The sequence below is a fragment of the Moschus berezovskii genome, chromosome 10 (assembly GCF_049115385.1).
Source record: "Moschus berezovskii isolate FMDL1 chromosome 10, NW_MosBer_1.0, whole genome shotgun sequence".
Taxonomy (NCBI): domain Eukaryota; kingdom Metazoa; phylum Chordata; class Mammalia; order Artiodactyla; family Moschidae; genus Moschus; species Moschus berezovskii.
This window is the reverse complement of record NC_142469.1, coordinates 35,035,890-35,056,617: the sequence shown is the minus strand read 5'-3', so window position 1 is coordinate 35,056,617 and position 20,728 is coordinate 35,035,890. Positions and strand designations below refer to the sequence as shown.

Genomic DNA, 20,728 nt, shown 5'->3' with positions numbered 1-20,728 from the left:
AGGTCTCTCAGACAACCACTTTGCCTCGTTGCATCTCTTTGTCTTTGGGATGGTTTTGGTCACTGTCGCCTATACAATGTTATGAACCTCCATCCATAGTTCTTCAGGCACTCTATCTACAAGGTTTTGTGGTCTGGTGGAACACAATTCAAGTGCTTCTTGAATCTCTCTCCCAGGCTACAGTCCTCAGTGGTTCAAATAAAACTCTTTTCTATTCCTATTACAGGTTGGTTTGCTGATTATTTTAACTGACATATCAATTATTTTTTACTCTTGAAAAGCAATTAAATTTATTCACTTGAAGATATCAGTTCACTTGGTTTACCTAGTCATACCATGTTATTTTGACCTCAGATACCTCATTGCCTTTTTCTCACTTAATTTTTTTCCCACCATGTCCCAAAGGTTAAGATTGGTCTAGCCATACTGATTGTGGCTAATTTTCAGTGGTTTAACACTGGGCAGTTAAAACAGGAACTTTTACAATTTAAAAAGTTGCAAGAATATCTGTGAGAGAAATTTGAGCCAAAAAAATTAATTTGATACTGTGTATTTTGTTTCTTGATCTTTTATTCCCCCACTAGAGACTTTTTCATCTCTTTTATCCTCCTTCCATTCATATGAGAACCCTTGCCTCCTCCACCACATTGATGCTAACAACCTAATTTGTATTTTTCTCTATTTTTGTGTTCACACACACACGTGTACACATATACACTTTAACAAATGGAAGAGGCTCGTGGACATATTTTTGTGTGTGGTTTTTTTTTTTTTTTGCATTCAAGAATACTTCTTGAGAATCTTTCAGGTTAGTTGATAGATCTCTGTCACTCATTTTAGTGGTACAGTGTGTGGATACACTTTTTAGTTAGCCCTTCTGTTGATGGACATCCACTTAGTTTCCAGTTTTTCATCATTAGAAACAATGCTGCCATAAATATCCTTGTACTAATGTCTTTCATATGGGTACCTTTATTCCTGTGACAATCAGCTCCTAGGAGAGGAGTTGCTGGGTCTGTAGGTATATGTATTCCTAACTTTAATATGTGTTGCTGAACTGCTTTCCAGGACTTTGCCTCTGCCAACTATACACAAAAAGTATTGCTCTAGAAGTTTTCCTTCTTACGAATTACAAAATTTTAAAGGTCTATCTCACTAAACTTCAAATGATCAATATTTTAAAGGATGAATTGTTACCAACAATATTGCTTTCCATTAAACATGGTTCAATATAAATTTTATGAACCCAAGCACTATAGTTTCTCTTAATTTTCCAACCTTATCTACACTAGCAATTTAACCATCAGATTTAGAAAACAAAGGAGACTAAACAGATGTTCTTTCCTACTATTTCCCTGGGTACTCAATATCCTTAAAACTCAATTTACTGCCAAATTTACTTTAATGCTTTAAAATCTTGCCTTGCAGGATTCAAATAAAGAATTCACTCCCTTCCTATCTCTGTGCTTAACACGGTTTTCCTGTTGGTTAGGGATTTTGTTTAAACTGAAATTAAGGAGGATGGGAATATGAGGCGGCCACAAAATAACATCCCATGAATTCTCAATAAGGGATTCTGCTGTTGTCTCTGCTGTTTTAAGACAATCTTTCTTGCTTAATACCTTAATACATTTCTGAAGTGTCAGATGCCCATCAAGTACTGGTTAATTATAGACGAGATTCAAAAAGTACTCTTATTTCACTGATACATCTGTAGATAAAAGAGTAGCTCAGGATTATAATATTCTCACAACTAATCTTAAAATAATGTTTTATTTAAACTAAAAATATGTGTATTCATAAAATAGGTCATTTCCATGACTGACTGCACAATAAAGGTATCATCTCTGTCACTATTCTACATTATTTAGAACTCCTATTTTTTTTAATGAGAAATAACAAAGGAAATTTGTATTTTAGTACTTAGTATGTCCATAACCCTTGTTGTTTTGTAATCTCATTTAACAAGTTTACTTTGAAAATGCCAGTGGAATCTGGGAATGATCACTTGAAACTTTTGGTCAGCAATCTGTGCCTCACTATGAATTAAGCTGCAGTAATATGACACATAAATTATAGGAAAAGTTAGACTAGGATGACCCTAAAAAGTCATGTACCCTTGACGACACCAGAAGAAATGAGGTCTACAAACATTCAGGTGCTGAGATGACCTGGTTAGTTGTTTATGATACCAAGGCCAGAGTACATGGTTATTGATATTCTATCCTAGTGTTTTTCACTGCACAATGTAAAATGCTTATATGTGAAGAAATTAAAGTTAGGTAAAGTTCTAGACTGTGAAACACAGAACAGAGGTGACTCAGAGGGAAAACTGATAGGATTAAATTAGTTGGTTCCCTTAGGAAAATTGATGGCAAATAAAGAGGTGGAAGGGTGATGAAGAAGAGATTGATAACAAGTTTCCTAAGTGATAACTCTGTCCAGGGCCTATGCTGTAGACATACAGCATTTTAAATCAGTAGTAAACCTACTGTCAAGACCCTCTCACAAAGTAAAAGTAGTATGGATAGTTGCTTTCAAGGTTCAGTTCAGTTCAGTTCAGTCGCTCAGTTGTGTCTGACTCTTTGTGACCCCATGAATCACAGCACGCCAGGCCTCCTTGTCCATCACCAACTCCCGGAGTTCACTCAAACTCATGTCCATCGAGTCGGTGATGCCATCCAGCCATCTCATTCTCTGTCGTCCCCTCCTCCTCCTGCCCCCAATCCCTCCCAGCATCAGAGACTTTTCCAGTGAGTCAACTCTTCGCATGAGGTGGCCAAAGTATTGGAGTTTCAGCTTTAGCATCAGTCCTTCCAATCAACACCCAGGATTGATCTCCCCCAGAATGGACTGGTTGGATCTCCTTGCAGTCCAAGGGACTCTCAAGTCTTCTCCAGGTTACATCCTTTCATCCACTCTCCAAGGCTGTTTTACAACAGTCAAGAGGATTCTGTATAGGCTTTTAGTTTTTGCTCTCATTAAGGACTCATAAACTTAATTGCTTAATATTCGTTAAGAAACACAGCTTGAAATAATTACTTCATTAGAAAAATTTAGCAGTGTTCATTCAGACTCTCTTGAACAGATTCTTGTTCTAGAACTGCTAAAGGTTTTATTTATCCTTTTGTTCTGAATGTAAACCTCTTAACCTTCACTGGCTTGTAGAATTGCATTTCAATACCACTTAAGGAGAAATTTTTGAAAAACCTACATGAGGTCACTTTGAAAGATGTTCCTTATTAGCATAACTGTGTGTGTGTGTGTGTGCTCAGTTGCTTTGCAATCCCATAGACTGTAGCCCACCAGGCTCCTCTCTCCATGGAACTCTCCAGGCAAGAATACTGGAGGGAATTATCATTTGCTCCTTCAGGGGAATCTTCCTGACCCAGGGATTGAATTCCCCTCTCTTGCCTCTCCTGCGCTGGCAGGCAGATTCTTAACTATTGGGCCACGTGGGAAGCCCTATTAGCATAAGTCACAGCTTAAAAATTCTAGAGATGTGATCTATTGGTAACTACTTTGAGGTATATGCTATACGGTAAAAGAATAAAGAAAAAAATGGTCTTAAATAAATGGTTTTAAGCATAGCATTTCATTCATAATGGATCAATAAAATTTGTTGAATAAATAAAATACAGTATGTTACTCTACTGCTGAAAAATCTTCAGTGTTATACAGGAGAAAGTCTGAATTATTTGGCCAATCAAGCTTATATTCCAGTACTTTTTCCCTTAAGCAATACCTTAATTCTAACCAGAGCTCTCTACTGAAGTTCCATTGCTCCTTGCAGTCTCACGCTGTCCAGGCTGTTCCCTTTGCAGCTCCATCCCCTGTGCTCCCCGCTTTACTTTACTCCTGTCCCTTCAGATGAAAATCCTGCCCCTCCAACAATCAGCTGAAGGTATTTCCTCCTCCCTCTGAATCTTCCTATCACCAATTGCTCTGGATATTGCTCAAGATTTTAAAAATAGGAACTTGTACATTTGTCTTTTCTGTTGTATGAGTTTTATCCTTCAGTCATATTATAAGCATCTTGAAGGCAGAGACTAATTGTCTTATATTTGATGTTGTAGACTCTCAAATACTCATCAGTTTGAAATGTATTTCGTTATCAAACAATCCTATAATAAAGAAGTCAATAATTTCCATATATAGCACATGAGTTTAAATATTCATCACTGCTTATATCAATAAAAATAAGCAAGAATTTTCAAATGATCACACAATATGATCACAATTTTGTCCATACATAAAAATTATATTTCACTGCATGATAAATATTGGAGATATATATATATACACACACATGTGTAATTAATGTTAAAAGAGATTATATTTGGGTGGTAGAGTTGTAAAGATGAAATATGAATACAGGTACATTGAAAACAATAAATTACTATACAAAACTACTTTTGACACTTATTCCTTGCATTTATTCTGTCTTTTCAGTGATGGTATTAGATGTATTTTGTTTATTCTTCTAGATTTGTCACTTCTATTTCCTGTTTTTTCTTTTTTTTTTTTTACATTTAACTCTTTGGGTAAAATCGGGCTGAGAAATCCTGGATCTGAAATCCTGGTGAGCCTAAGGATGTGATGTTCAAGTATGCCTGAGCCCTGTTTCAGCTTTTTTCCCTAGAATGGACATGGAGTTTGGGTCAAGAAGCAGCAAAACCAAAGGTTGTAAATATATGAATAGTTTGAGCAAGCTCTTCCTGAATAATGATACGAGCTCCAAGAATAAAATAATGGTAATAAAAGAAATTGAGCTTTTTGGAATCTTAGAACACATTTTGCAGATTCGCTGGCAGATAAGCTTCCCTTGTTATTGACTTAGGAGCCAAGAAAGTAGAAATAGGTTATAAATGCTTTAAAAAATATCAAAAGAATAATATTCAAAATACCTAACTCTGGTCAAATTTGAGTTCAAGGATGAGATTGATACCCAAAATGGCTGTATCTTTAGATGTCCCAGCCTTCTTCTATAGAAACAAGGCTTCCTTGATAGTACACTTATCTGCTAGTCAGATGGTAACTATTATATCTAGAAAATTGCTAATTGCTAAAATATCAATGAAGGGTATGATGGAACATTCTTAATTGTATTTGTGATAGACAGTACACTCATAAAAACTATGAAACTAAGATTTTACCTATCTAGGGACATCAAAAACTATTCTGAATGAGGAGTAGGAATGGGGAAATTCAAAGAAGCTGACAGGACATTTAATGCTGCTGCTGCCGCCAAGTCACTTCAGTTGTGTCCAACTCTGTAAGACCCCATAGATGGTAGCCCACCAGGCTCCCCTGTCCTTGGGATTTTCCAGGCAAGAACACTGGAGTGGGTTGCCATTTCCTTCTCCAATGCATGAAAGTGAAAAGGGAAAATGAAGTCGCTCAGTCGTGTCCGACTCTTAGCGACCCCATGGACTGTAGCCTACCAGGCTCCTCCATCCATGGGATTTTCCAGGCAAGAGTACTGGAGTGGATTTAATGCTGCTGCTGCTGCTAAGTCACTTCAGTCGTGTCCGACTCTGTGTGACCCCATAGACGGCAGCCCACCAGGCTCCCCGTCCCTGGGATTCTCCAGGCAAGAACACTGGAGTGGCTTGCCATTGCCTTCTCCGATTAAATGCTAGATACAATTAAAAAAAAAAAATATATATATATATGATTTCAGTCATTTAAAACAAGGTTGATTTCTTCCTCAGGTCACTGTCCAATGTGGACTGATAAGGATTTAAGCATCCAGGCTTCAGGGGCACCAGGAAAGAGAAAAGAAAGCTCACCTGCTCCTTAGGCTTTGGTCTGCTCACTTAACACTAGTTAAGCTGATTAAGTGATCTGTAATATAATTAATCCAGGAAAGAGTAACTGATTGGTGAACTAATTTCTGCTGTATACATCATCTATTCTAATGAATACTTTTCAAATCAAAATAATTTGATAGTAAAATACTAATTCGAAAACTTTACTTTGAGAAAAATAAGAAAAACGTAGTTATGGAGATCATTTTGGTTTAGAGCATTTCGGTTTCCATTATTTGATGATTTCCAGTGAAATTGTAGTTAATTACATTTGATGTTGTAAGAGGAATGACTAATAGAGATGCCTGAAAAAGATGAACTTTAACATTTTAAGAAAAGGCTAAATATTAAATGTGTTATTCAACAGAGAACAGCTGACACATATGGTAGCAGATAAATGCTTATATCCTGGATTAGATGATCAAACAGCCAACATTTTAATAACTGTCTCCCCCAATGTATCTCAAAAGCACTCTATTAGCAAACATGACAGTCCAATTATTTCTATGGTGCTTACTATTTCATGGTGGCCTACTGCCAGTGGTAGAATATGGGGTGGGAAATGTTCCAGTGATGTTAACTGATTTTAAAAGCTAAAACATTGCTAGCGCTGAAAATGCATGGGTTATGTGAGGTTAACTGCCCTGACTCTGGTTTAAACTCATCAGATAAGTAAATACATCAGCACCTACTTTAATAACTTTCTCTTAATATTCTGCTGGAAAAAAATGTAGGTAGGTTAATTTTGAGACAAAGAACATGTGAATAAAAGTTTATGTCACAAAAAAGGAAACATCTGTCTATCATTGGAGAATATAAAACAATTCAGAAATAATATCAATAATTCCATTACATTGATATGGGCTGCACTGATAAATCTATGGTATAAAAAATTAACCTTTCAAAATACAAAATACATGGGAAAATTGAATAAACTACAATAAATGTCTCACCTTGGACTGCACAGAACTTCTATTTTTTTTCCTGCCATTTTTAAACTAGTAATGAAAACATAAATAAGAAAATATAAAATTACTCCATGAAAAGTCTGAATGAGGGACAGCGTTAGAACCATACCTAACAGACTGCCTGATCAACAGGAGGAATTTAATAAAGGTACACTGAATGACTAAATGAATGATTAAACAATAGAGCTAAAAGAGGATTGAACTCTGAAGGACAAGGCTCAGACCATGCTATCACTAGCTAGCCACATAGTAGAAAGTAATAATCAGCTCAGTTCAGTTGCTCACTCATGTCCAACTCTTTGCCACTCATAGAGCTTGCTCAAACTCATATCCAATCCAATCAGTGACACCATCCAACAATCTCATCCTCTGTCATCCCCGTCTCCCCCTGCCTTCAATCTTTCCCAGTATCAGGGTCTTTTCCAGTGAGTCAGTTCTTCACATTAGCTGGCCAAAGTTTCAGCTTCAGAACCAGTCCTTCCAATGAATATTAAGGACTGACTTCCTTGACTGGCTGGACCTCCTTACAGTCCAAGGAACTCTGAACAGTCTTCTCCAACACCACAGTTCAAAAGCATCAATTCTCTGCACTCAGCTTTCTTTACAGTCCAACTCTAATATCCGTAGATGACTACTGGAAAAACCATAGCTTTGACTATATGGACCTTTGTTGGCAAAGTAAAGTCTCTGCTTTTTAATATGCTGTCTAGGTTGGTCATAGCTTCTCTTCCAAGGAGCAAGAGTCTTTTAATTTCATGGCTGCAGTCACCATCCGCAGTGATTTTGGAGCCCAAGAAAATAAAGTCTCTCACTATTTCCATTGTTTCCCCATCTATTTGCCATGAAATCATGGCACTGATGCCATGATCTTAGCTTTCTGAATGTTGAGTTTTAAGCCAACTTTTTCACTCTTCTCTTTCACTTTCATCAAAAGGCTCTTTAGTTCTTCTTTGCTTTCTGCCATAAGGGTGGTGTCATCTGCATATCTGAGGTTATTGATATTTCTACCAGCAATCTTCATTCCAGCTTGTGCTTCATCCAGCTCGACATTTCACATGATGCATTCTGCATATAAGTTAAATAAGCAGGGTGACAATATACAGCCTTGACGTACTCCTTTCCTGATTTGGAACCAGTCTGTTGTTCCATGTCCAGTTCTAACTGTTGCTTCCTGACCTGCATACTGGTTTCTCAAGAGGCAGGTCACGTGGTCTGGTATTCCCATCTCTTGAAGAATTTTCCAGTTTGTTGTGATACACACAGTCAAAGGCTTTGGCGTAGTCAATAAAGCAGAAGTAGGTGTTTTTCTGGAACTCTCTTGCTTTTTCCATGATCCAGCAGATGTTGGCAATTTGATCTCTGGTTCCTCTGCTTTTTCTAAATCCAGCTTGATCATCTGGAATTTTGAGCATTATTTTTCCAGCATGTGAGATGAATGCAATTGTGCAGTAGTTTGAACATTCTTTGGCATTGCCCTTCTTTGGGATTGACAAAGGAAGGCAGTCCTGTGGTCACTGCTGAGTTTTCCCAATTTGCTGGTATAGTGAGTGCAGCACTTTCACAGCATCATCTTTTACGGTTTGAAATAGCTCAACTGGAATACCATCACCTCCACTAGCTTTGTTCATAGTGATGCTTCCTAAGGCATCATATTGACTTCATATTCCAGGATGTCTGGCTCTAGGTGAGTGATCATACCCATGGTAATCTGGGTCATGAAGATCTTTTTTGGATAGTTCTTCTGTGGATTCTTTCTACATCTTAGTATCTTCTGCTTCTGTTATGTCCATACCATTTCTGTCCTTTAGTGTGCCCATCTTTGTGTGAAATATTCCCTTGGTATCTCTAACTTTCTGGAAAAGATTTCTAGTCTTTCCCGTTCTATTGTTTTCCTCTGTTTCTTTGCACTGATCACTGAGGAAGGCTTTCTTATCTCTCCTTGCTAGTCTTTGGAACATATATTTGAAGACGTATATAAGAACATTTAAATTTTTCACAAATTTGTTTATATTGTAACAAAATATAATAAATCTTTTAAAATATATAAGGTCCTCCTTCATAAATAAGTCCTAGGAACTTACTTTAATTAAAAATAAAATTGAGAGGCAAGACAGGGCTATATTTATTTCTACTCTAAAGAGTAATTTTAAAGTAAAAAAGGTACAAAAATAATTCATAATGGTAGTTACAAAAAATACTGTTATTTTATGTTATTTCACCAACATGCTGAGTCACTGTTCATAAGATATTTATCAAATAAAAACAAAAGCCTTCTGGCTCTAGCTGAAATCAATTTTGCAAAATGTAATTATAATCTAGATCTTAAGTTTCCGATCAAAATCACCAATAAATATTATAAAATTAAGTTATAGCTCCTTCTCCATTTGTATTTCCAATTACCATGTTAGAGCTTTTAAAAAGAAATAAAGCTGCAAGTTTCTCAAGACCAGTAACAGTCTCTCAGGAACAGAATGGGAAGAAACATAAACATAATCATGTATTACAGGTTCTGGGGAAGAGCTTTTCAAAATTAAGTTTAAAAGTAGACAAAGCTTGGTGTTTTAAGTAACCTGGGGCTTTCTTACTTAATTCATTTCAGCCAGAGCTAAAGTGAGCAATATGTCAAATTAACTCGCTCAATTTTCTTTTCTCAACTTTTTCAATGCCCTTTAGGAACATCATTACTGAGAAGCTATTGTTGGCATTTACTGCACAAAACCTGATTCTGGAAGGTTGATATTGCAATAGCCTAAATATCACAAAACTGGGGAAAACCGTATGGTACCAGTTATTTCACTACACTAAAAGGAAAAATAGTCTGGAGATAAGCCATTTTTGGTTGAAAAGAAAAAAGGCTTTAGAATGGTTTTAATGGTTGATTTACATTTAAATATAAGCAATGAATACAAAATGACCTTTACTAATAATTTTAAAAACCTGTTGAAACTGCCAACTGAAAAATTAGTATTTTTGTGTCTTATCTTCCACATATTAGATGTGATGCTTATAAGAAAAGAGACCCTAGCATATTGTATTAATCTCAATGGAGCAGAACCTTCTATTTAAATAAAACAAAACACTGTGTTGGTCATTTAAAATAATTTACAAATCTATTCTCTTTAATGTTTTTAAATTCATTACAAATCAAATCAAAGCTATCACTAAGGAAACTGCATAAAAAATGAGTGTTAAATGCATACCAGTATGAAATAATCAATCTCTCTTTTAAATGAACCATGCTGAGACTATATTTCACATGGAAAATTATAAATTGATATAGGTGTCAAAAGCAATTCCTAGAAAAACAATTATGCCTGACAAAAATAATTCTCCTACCACTTGCCATGATAAATATGATTTGTTCCTCTATATGTAAAATAAGCAGTTATGGTTTTGCCTATTTTCTTTTATACGTACAGACATAAAAATGAAGAAAGCAATTGTCTTGCCTCCATGGACTCTCTTTGGATGGTCAGCTATTTACAGTAATGCTGCTATTTCCAAGCTCATTGAAAAAAATATATTAATCATCCTGGGAAAAAGGAAATGTAGGTTAAGGTTAACTCTTAAACATAAAGAACTATAAGTAAGCTGGATCTGATTATAAAATAGCCTCGTGTTAGTTGCTCAGTCATGTCCAACTCTTTGCAACCCGAAGGACTGTAGCCTGCCAGGCTCCTCTGCCCATGGAATTCTCCAGGCAAGAGTACTGGAATGGGATGCCATTCCCATCTCCAGGTATTCTTCCCAACCCAGGGACCAAACCTAGGTCTTCTGCATTGCAGGCAGATTTTTTACCGTTTGAGCCACCAGGGAAAGCCAAAACAACCTTACACAACAACAAACTTACAAAAATGAATTCACTTCAATTGAGCTGATACCTACTTGAATATATTATTATATTCAAAAACTCTCAGTACTGATCTATAATATTGTGTATTCACAAAGCATATGTTTTTCTGGACACAGAAAATAATCAAATCCTTGTTTCCTTTAAAAATAAACATAGAAATAAATTGTGTGTTCCATGATCTATGTGCTTTGGACTCTAATGTTCCGCATGTCTCTCAGCAACACTGGTCGGTAGTTTTGTTCTAAAATTTCCATGTATTCGAAGTGATCACTCACTCGAAACCCATGCAGTGCTTCTTCCTGTCAAAAGATATAAAGAGACATTCATTTGCTTGGGTCAAGACACACAGTTCTAAGTTAATGGGTTTTAAACAGTTGATATATCACTTTTTTTCAGCTATAGATGGGGGTTTTATGTTGCTAGTAAATGCTTTTTACTTAAGCTATATATAAGTGTATATGTATATATATATAATAGCAAAAAATCATGTCCCTGTGATAACTAGGTTGTCTGTTTTCAAAACCCAAACTGCTTTATAGCTAACAACAACAAAAAAAAACAAACTCTTAGATAATGAAACCTTCCTAATGTTTTAGATATAATAGTTCCAATTATAGAATGATTGCTCACATCTGTAATTAGTAAAGACTTTAAAGCTTATCAAAGGACACTTAAACAATATTGCAAGGAATATCTATTCTATAGCTATGGTCATAAAATCTCCAGCAGTCTGCTATTCATAATGTTGGTACTATGCATATCTATACTAATTTGGAATTTAATGGCTAGTATTCCAAATGCAGCACTCAAGAATGAAAAATAACAAAGCATCCATTTAGAATCTTAGACACTTTTAGGAAATTTTAGGACTATTTAGTATCTCCAAATACTAGCTGTGGAATGCCAACCTTTCAAAGTAACAACAAAATTCTGCAAAAGAAACTTGATCTTTGATTCAATGTAACATGTTAGAAAATTTGGATGTTATAAAAAATTTTGACAATTCATGCCTTTCTGGAGATAACAGCTTAAAGGCAAAAACTACTAACGATAAATTAAAACAATTCAAAAGAATCAAAGATAATATATTATCACATACCAAATACTGTGTTTAGAGACAAATCAGTTTGTAGATGAGAGACATAAATATAGGGTACTCAGGAAAACATCACAAATTCTTAGTAAGAATGGATGTTTTTAGGAACTTCCCTGGCGGTCCAGTTATTAAGACTCCATGCTTCCAATGCAAGGGTTAAGGGTTTGATCCCTGGTTGGGAAACTATGATCCCAAAAGCCACATGGTACAGCCAAAAAAAGAATGCATGTTTTTAAAGGCCTCAGATGTCACTAGTGATGACTGGATTAGTAATAGTTCACAGATAACTTGGGAGAAGAGTATATTACTTGTCATATATCATCAAAAATCTGGGTAATCTGAGAGAAAAGTTAATTGGTACCTTAAAAACAGAAGTATTCGTTGTGATCTATAAAACTGATACCATAACTAAGGAAATTAAATGATGTTAAGTTAGATGAATAAGATTATACCTTTAAGACTAAGAGTTAATACCTTCGAATGTAAAATCTGAACTACTCTTAATTTTAAAATACTTGTGACATTATCCATTTCTTCATTCATTAACCTCATTCATTCCCTTATTGTATGTAAGGTTCTTGGTTATACAGTGAAGACCCAAAGATGAATGAGACAGGTCTCTGTTCTAAAACATTAACAGCTAAGGTATATATCATATCTCCAGTTTTATGTATAAGCAACTGAATCAAAAGGAAGATGCTCATCTTAAGAAGAGCAGAAATACTACATCTTTATAAATTTCTCTATCAAACATATTTCATTTTTTTCTTTGGCGTAAAAGTAGGACTGAAGTAAGACTAATCTTGCTATTCAAGAATTCACTTTAACTGTTGTAGTCATGGAACTATTTAAATTATGTGTGATTTGACAGTAATCACCCCTTCACTAAAACTATACCTAAATTGGAAAAGAATTATAGTAATGTGTTATTCTAACTAGAAGAAAAAAAACTTAATGCCAGAAAAATTGTCTTTGTGCATATTCATGATTTTTAAAAGAATGCTTATTGTTCATTATATGTGAACTACAATAGGAAATGACTGCATTTGAAAAATAGTGCTAATAATTCTTCCTGGGCAAAAGTAAGCAAAACCTACTTTAACATCTTTTAATTATTGCTCCACTTTAGTTTAAAAATAAAAACTACCTATGGAGAACCATAGCTATTACTTTGTTTAAAAATACCTTTTCCTTAAAACATGTTTTTTGAATTGTGGCTCCCATTTTAGACATTAATATTAAAATAAAGAGAAAATACTCTGATAACTATACTGAAGAGACACCCATAAAAATGGCAAATAAGGTTATTGAGGCCTTATTTCATAAGAGGAATATAAAATATTCATTTTAAAAGAAACATTTTTATAAATATAGATTTTAAATTCACAGGTAATTTTAACTCTGAATAAAATTTCAGAACTTCCAAATTCCACTTTGTCTTTGAAGTGGAATATTTTCCACTTTATCCTAAATATTCTCTAATTGCCTTTTAGTGAATTACTTTTCTTTGTAATTATGACCACTTAGACTGCCAGCTAATCAAGTTATAAAGGGGCCATTTCCTCAGAATACTGTTTTATTATCATTTTATTTATAGACCTAAGTATATTGGACTGTGGATAAAAATAAGAGTTCCCTTATTCTTTAAATAGGCAGACATATACAATTATATAAGGTAACATTATCACATTTTATTTTATACAGACAGTACTCTATTCAAGTTTTTTCTTTTTAATAAATTACTTCTGGAACAGTTTATATCTTGGTTGCAGAGTTCATTTTGAGCATACTGCGCTCTTTTTCTATGCAGTGGATTTTCAACCAAAGTGCCTTAAATGATTTGCTCTTTTCATTAATGTTGAGTTTCAAACGTTGAACCATGAAAAAAGTATTAAAAACTACCATCCTAAACCACAATGTTGTATATTCAATATTGTACAATATATACATATATAGCACATACACAGCTTCTCTCTCTTTTTTTGTACACAGAATCTAGTTTCAAGTATATATCCACTGGTTTCCTTTTACTAGTGAGAACATTTAATTAGAAAGTCCACTGAATTTAGGGTGTTTTTTATTTTTTTTTTTTCTTTTATTTATTTATTTTTTTATTGGAGGCTAATTATTTTACAATATTATATTGGTTGGTTTTGCCATACACTGACATGAATCTGCCCTGAGCAAAAGAGACACAGATGTATAGAACAGTCTTTGGGACTCTGTGGGAGACGGTGAGGGTGGGATGATTTGGGAGAATGGCATTGAAACATGTATGTTGTCATATGTGAAACAAAAACTCATGTTTTTGTTTTTTTTTAAAGTAAACAGACTAGTCAGGGATACACTAGAAAGAGCATAGGATTTGGATTCAGATCAAAATGGGTTCAAACTCACCTGTGTTAGTTACTAGACAAATGAACCTGGGAAAGTTTACAGATTCTCTAAACCTCAATTTTTCATGTGTAAATATAGACAATAACAACATAAGCTCTGTTTTCTAAACTCTTTACCTTGAACTAAACAGCCTTATGTGATCTGATTCCTGCCTCATCCCTGACCACGCTTAGTCCCTCACCTTGTTTTGGCCACAATGGTCATCTCAACACTTTATAAGTGGGCCAAGCCCATTCTTACCTCTGAGCCTTTACACTTGCCTTTTTTATTTAGAAGGATTTTGCACAGAAGTCTTTGCATTGCTTTCCTTCTTCCTTTGCTTCATTCAGTCTCCGATTACCCACTCACAGCAGCCTTCACTAGACTCTTTATCTAAATAGCACTTATGAATCTGACTCTCTGACTCCTTACCATGTTTGATTTCTTTATATATTCATTCACATACTGTTTATCTACTAGTAGAACTAGATGGGAAAAAAATGGCAATAGTGGCAGATTTTATTTTCTTAGTCTCCAAAATCACTGCAGACAGTGACAGCAGCCATGATTAAAAGATGCTTGATCCTAGGGAGAAAAGCTATTACAAACCTGGACAGCATATTAAAAAGCAGAGACATCACTTTGCCAACAAAGGTCCATACAGTCAAAGGTATAGTTCTTTCAGTAGTCCTGTATGGATGTGAGAGTTGGACCATAAAGAAGGCTGCGTGCCAAAGAACTGATGCTTGAAGAAGACTCTTGAGAGTTCCTTGGACAACAAGGAGATCAAACCAGTCAATCCTAAAGGAAATCAACCCTGAATATTCATTGGAAGGACTGATGCTGAAGCTGAAGCTCCAGTACTTTGAATACCTGATGTGAAGAGCTAACTCACTGGAAAAGACCCTGATGCTGGGAAAGATTGAAGGCAGGAAGGGAAGGGAATGACAGAGGATGAGATGGTTGGATGACATCACTGACTCAATGGACATGAGCTTGAGCAAACTTTGGGAGAGTGAAGGAGAGGGAAGCCTGATGTGCTGCAGTCCACATGGTCACAAAGACTCAGGCATGACTTCGTGACTAAACAACAGTAATTAGTAAAACATTAAAGTCAACGTGGTAGGCCATGGCCTATCTTGTAACTACAACGATGCTTGGAACACAGATTCTGGACAAGGGTCAATGAGTGAATGAGCAATCCTTTTGCCCAGTGCCTGTCATTCAATAAGCATTCACAGTGTCAATGGTGGTCATAACATTTTTGTTAAGCTAAATTCTCTGAAATGATTGAGCTAGACTTTCTTGATTGCACTGCAAATTTATTATGTTAAGCATAGATGGGTCACTTAAAGGAGGATGAACAGAGATGGAGAAACAAGTAACTACTAACTATTTTTTAAAGCACTTGCAATGTACCAGATAATGTAGTATTTCACAGATATCATCTCATTTCCTTCCTCTACAACTCTAAGTGATAGGTATTATTTCATACTCCATTAACATATGAGAAAAATTAGGCATATGGAGGTAAGCAACATGCCCAAACTTACACAGAGTGGCAGAATTTAACTTGAGGTGGGCTCAAATGATGTAAGGTGAAGGTAAAAAACATAACCGAAAACCACAGTTGAATAACATACTGAACATGTTGCATCTGTTCCTTCAGATGGTGAATTATATTTAATACTATAAACACTTCTGCCTTTTAAGAGCTTACTATACAAGTAGTTGTTTTTTTTTTTTCCTTCAGTCTGATCTCTATTTCTTATGCCAACATGTTCGAGTAACCACAGCTGCAAGTAAAAACAACGAAAAAACCCACTTGACAATTTACTGATGGGATGAAATTACTCTGATTTTTACATAATTATAAATTGATTTCTCCATAATATGCAGGATTTACTTGAAGCATTTTAATTAAGTATTTTGAGTCTTCACAGCCCAATTTTTACTGGAAAGCAATCTTTTCCCAGCCTGGCATTTCAGTGATGTTTTTCCCTGGGTTGAATTCATAAACTAAAACCAAGATCACTGCCAGCCTATTAGCATGCAGAAAGCAATGAAATACAGCTAGTCTGCTAAAACAGTGGGTCTTCTTAAATACCATCAAAGTAAGTCTACCTAAACTTGCTTTTGTGTGTGTCTGTGTGTGTGTGTGGGGTGGGGGTGCATGTGAGAGAGAGATTCATTAAAAAACAAACCAATCCAACTTTAGATTTTCAAGTCTGAGATATTGAGAAAATTAATTTTGTCAGATGATTTTTTTTTCCTGAAAGTTTGATGTGTACAGATTTTCTGAACTATCATCTGTCACAGAAAAATATTAGGTCCAAGGACTGAGATTCTCAGCACACCTTTAGAAGTTGTCTTCTAGCTCAGCAGTAATTTATCCAATGCCACAGTGTAGGAATAATGCACTGAGCTGTTCTATTATCCAACCCACATTTTTGTTGTGTCTAAAAAGATACTGCAAAAACTCAGACAATACCTTGCTGATAAACTTACACCCATGGCATTCATCTAATCTTTTAGTGGTTTAATCAAATGAGGAAATATAAATAAGTTATCCTGCTTGTTTTTTTTTCTTAATTAGGTGAAACTTAGTTAAGAAATTCCAAGTCATCTTTTTTAATATACTGATCATGAAGAATTATTCAGGGGGTTACCATAAATTCAAGCACTGAGTCTAGACTCAATTACTTAATTTCAAATCTTGAGCCTAAACCAAAGCAAATACAGAATGTGTTGGTATTTTCTCTATACTATATGCTTCAGAGAGATTTTTATTCCTAAAGCAATGCTTCTATTATATCTCTTTCTGTCAATATATGAAATTAAACAGGGGAAAGAATTTCATATTTTCAACTTTCTGGAATCATCTCATTTTCTCAAGTTTCTCAGGATAACTGATAATACTGTAATTGAAAACATGTTTGTGGTTCTTCAATATTTTAGAAACTATTTCAATTGGGTCTAATTATTTGAATTCATTTAGCACAGTTGATGCTTGTTCTATTTTTATATGATTAATATCCTTTTTAAAAATAGCTTTATTACAAAAGTAGGGGCTCATTCTTCAAAAATTCAAAATAAAAAGGGCCTTCATAAACACATACAGTAAACAGTAAAAGTCCCCTGAACTACTCTACGTCCTCTTTCCTCTCAGAAACAGTCATTACTAAATACGTAGAATCAGGGCATAACATGTAATCTACGGAAGAATATCATTATGGCTGTATGGTATATAGTTACATGGAGAAGTATTGATAAGTTTTTTTTCCCTTTGTACAAGTCTGAGATTTTGGATCAGAAAGTATAAAACATAATTTCAAAGGTTTAATCCCCATAACAACAGTTTAATGAGAACTTTTAAAATCCTATGTCTTTCTGACTTGGTGGATTTTCTGAGGAAAGGAAGAATAAAATCACTTCCTTAATCGAAATTTCATTATTGGTTAATATGTGAATAAGTGAAAAATAAGTGTACATATGTTCACATACTTTTCAAAGAAGACATTTTAACTGGGCTTAATGGAGTAGTTAAAGGGGTATGTAAATGCATACTTAATAGAGTGCATTGGAATTTACCTCACAAGAAAAATAACTGCTCATCAAAAGAGATCAGTGACCCCAAGATCTACTTGCTGAAAATAAAACAAAAAATAACATGAAGCCATGGTATTAGAAAGGCATTTTTCCTAATACCTCAGATGAATGCAAACAGCAGGAGTAAGAAGTAAGGTTAGCTCCAGGACAACTGCTAAAATTAATTCTTTGCGAACATGCTCTTACTTTGGATTTAAATCAATTCAATTAAAGTTTTAGTAATTTAAGTAGGACTTAGTAAAGATAATCTTTTATCTTTAAAAAACCCTCATTTTAAAATTCTTTAGTTTTAAATTGATAGCATTATGCCTAGAGCATAACAGAGTTTGGGAAATATTTAAAGAAGTCACCATTTGTAAACTCTATTATTTTTCCTGGCAGCAATCAGGAAGAGGTGAGACTGCAATAATCACCAGCATCTATCAGGTTTAAAGATGATGAAATATATGGACACCCCTCTGGTGGAAAGGAAGGTGTTAGTAATTTTTGTTATTCAATGTGAATAAAATTGAGGCCATTAATCTCTCCCTTTATATTTATTTACATTCTTTGTTTACTCTAACAAGTATTTATTGAGCACCTGCTATGTACCAGGTGCTGTTCAAAGCACTGAAAAATACACTAGTAACTGAGATAGACAAAATCACAATCCTTGTGGAGCTTATACATTATACTGGGGAAGACTGACAAAAATATATCTAAAATAATTTCAGTCAGTGACAAACACTATAAAAGAAACTAAAGTAGGATAAGAGATTAGCTAATTATAGGTAAGGAGGCATTCAAATGTAAGTATTTTGGGAAATTTTAGCCCCTGAAATCCCTTTAACTGACCACTGCAACTAATGAAAATGCCCCTTACTGAAAAGGAAACCACATTTTGCCCTCAATATAATTCTCACTTACTTAACCATCTGTGTTCTCCAAATTACCTTTTACAGATAATTTTTTCTTTTTCTACCTAACTTTTCCTTCTGCTTGTATGACCATTGTTGTGTTATACTTTATTAAGAATGTTTCTAAGATCATAATCTATGATGCATGTAGGAAGTTTGAGACCTTTTTGATTTAGTATTTATGAAATAAAAATGCTTGACAGTTTATCAATATTAAATGATCAATGACATTTACTTACAAAAGACATCATCAAATGACAAGTGAATCAGAAAGAGAAATACAATGTTCTAATGCATATATATATATGGAATCTCAAAAAATGCTACTGAAGAATTTATTTACAGGGCAACAGTGGAGAAACAGACAAAGAGAATAGACTTACGGACATGGGGAGAGGGGAAGAGACGGTGAGATGTATGGAAAGAGTAACAAGGAAACTTACACTACGATATGTGAAATAGATAGCCAGCGGGAATTTGCTGTATGTGTCAGGTAACTGTGTCAGCCTGGAGGGGTGGGATGGGGAGGGAGATGGGAGGGAGGCTCAAAAGGGAAGGGATGTATATATTCCTATGGCTGATTCAAGTTGAGGTTTGACAGAAAACAGCAAAAATCTGTAAAGCAATTATCCTTTAATAAAAAATAAATTAATTAAATGAGAAAGAAACAAGAAAAGAAAAATAACTTAAAAATATCCAACAAAATAATAAAAATAAAATTAATTCACATGGAAATTATTTTTCCACCTAGAAAAAAGTTACATATGACAAATGTTGGTTCTGGGGTGTGTATATGCATGCGTATGTATCTGAAGGTAGCAGAGGGAGGGAAATATACTTTAAATTTAAGGAACTAAAAGTTAAAGTTGGATTTACAGCAAGAATCACACATAGGGAGGTATTTATATCTCTTATCTTTTCTAAAGTCCAGAGTTTCAAAAGTCACATTATTGTGAGAAAGAAAGCTAATTAGATTTTGCTTTAAAGTATTAACTTCTGTACTTCTATATAGTAATGACTTTTAAAAACAGTGTTAAGATAGATTCTTTCATGGAAACCTTTCAAAAAATATTTCAAAGTTTAGAAACATAGACTATGAAAGTATATGAAATTACATTTTTTTAAAAAGTTTCAAAGCTGTGTATTAATACACAGTAACCTGAACTTTTATTAGCTAAATAAGATACAGGAGTATTAAAAAAAAATGTCCTTTAGCCACAGCATACTGGTTAAAAGCAAAATTTTGTAGCCAGACAGCTTAACTTCATATCCCAGCCCCATCACAGTAGCAGCATTCACCAGCTGTAAAATCTTGGGCAATGGACTGAATACCTCTTTCCTCCTCTCTAAAATAAAGATAACAATACCTACCTCTCAAGGTTGTTTTTAGGACTGCATGAGCGTATAGAAAAATATCTGGCACTAGGCACCCCATCAAAGTTGACAACTTTCAACAAAAAGTTTTCCTCTAGAAATAAAGTTACTCACTTTTAGGAAAACCTGCAGATCTTGAGACTGAGTGTGCTGTAGAATGTCTTGCTGAAGATGTTTGAATATAGCTATACAGATATACACTTGATAATCTGGACCAAGGAAAACACAGGTAGCAATGTAATGGCAGATTTCTATCCAATCTAAATAATTCCAAAAACACTGAGTTATCCATTGCAGGCAAATCTAGGATTAAAAAAAGAAAAGTTCATTAGAAAGCTGATATAGCCATATTTGACTTTTAAAAAGCAGTACTCAATAACTCACATAGAACCATTCAATCAAAATAGATAGCCTGACTACAAGAAGCCTAATAAGGATATAAGGATGCCTCACCTACTTGCCTCATGTGTAAGAAAATTCTAATGGCCTTGGGACTCAGGACTTAGGGGTTAACTGATGGTGTTCATACTGTTCCTATGCTATTGCTAAATGCCTTCTTGATTCATATTGTCCTTCTCTTACCTATAACACCAGTCTGCTCTCTTCAGATAACAAATGCTGAGGCTATTTTAATTCAGAGATGGGAGCATCTTCTATCCTACCTAGAATCACAGATGTATAATTATGCAGATGACAGACTGCTAAATGTTACATTAATGCAAATGGACTCTTGCTGAATAATAAAA

General features: G+C 34.7%; 1 protein-coding gene across 2 annotated transcripts in view; it reads right to left on the bottom strand.

Moving 5' to 3' along the window:
* Positions 1 to 2,877: 2,877 nt before the first annotated feature.
* TBC1D32 (TBC1 domain family member 32) overlaps positions 2,878 to 20,728 on the bottom strand; it is a 204,523-nt gene continuing 186,672 nt past the window's right edge. For both annotated transcript variants that reach the window (XM_055432983.2, XM_055432982.2), the window contains 2 exons: positions 20,097 to 20,285; positions 2,878 to 10,930 (listed from right to left, as the gene is read on the bottom strand). In XM_055432983.2, coding sequence (XP_055288958.2) covers positions 10,811 to 10,930; positions 20,097 to 20,285 — 309 coding nt within the window. In that variant the 3' untranslated portion in view covers positions 2,878 to 10,810. The remainder of the gene's footprint in view (positions 10,931 to 20,096; positions 20,286 to 20,728) is intronic.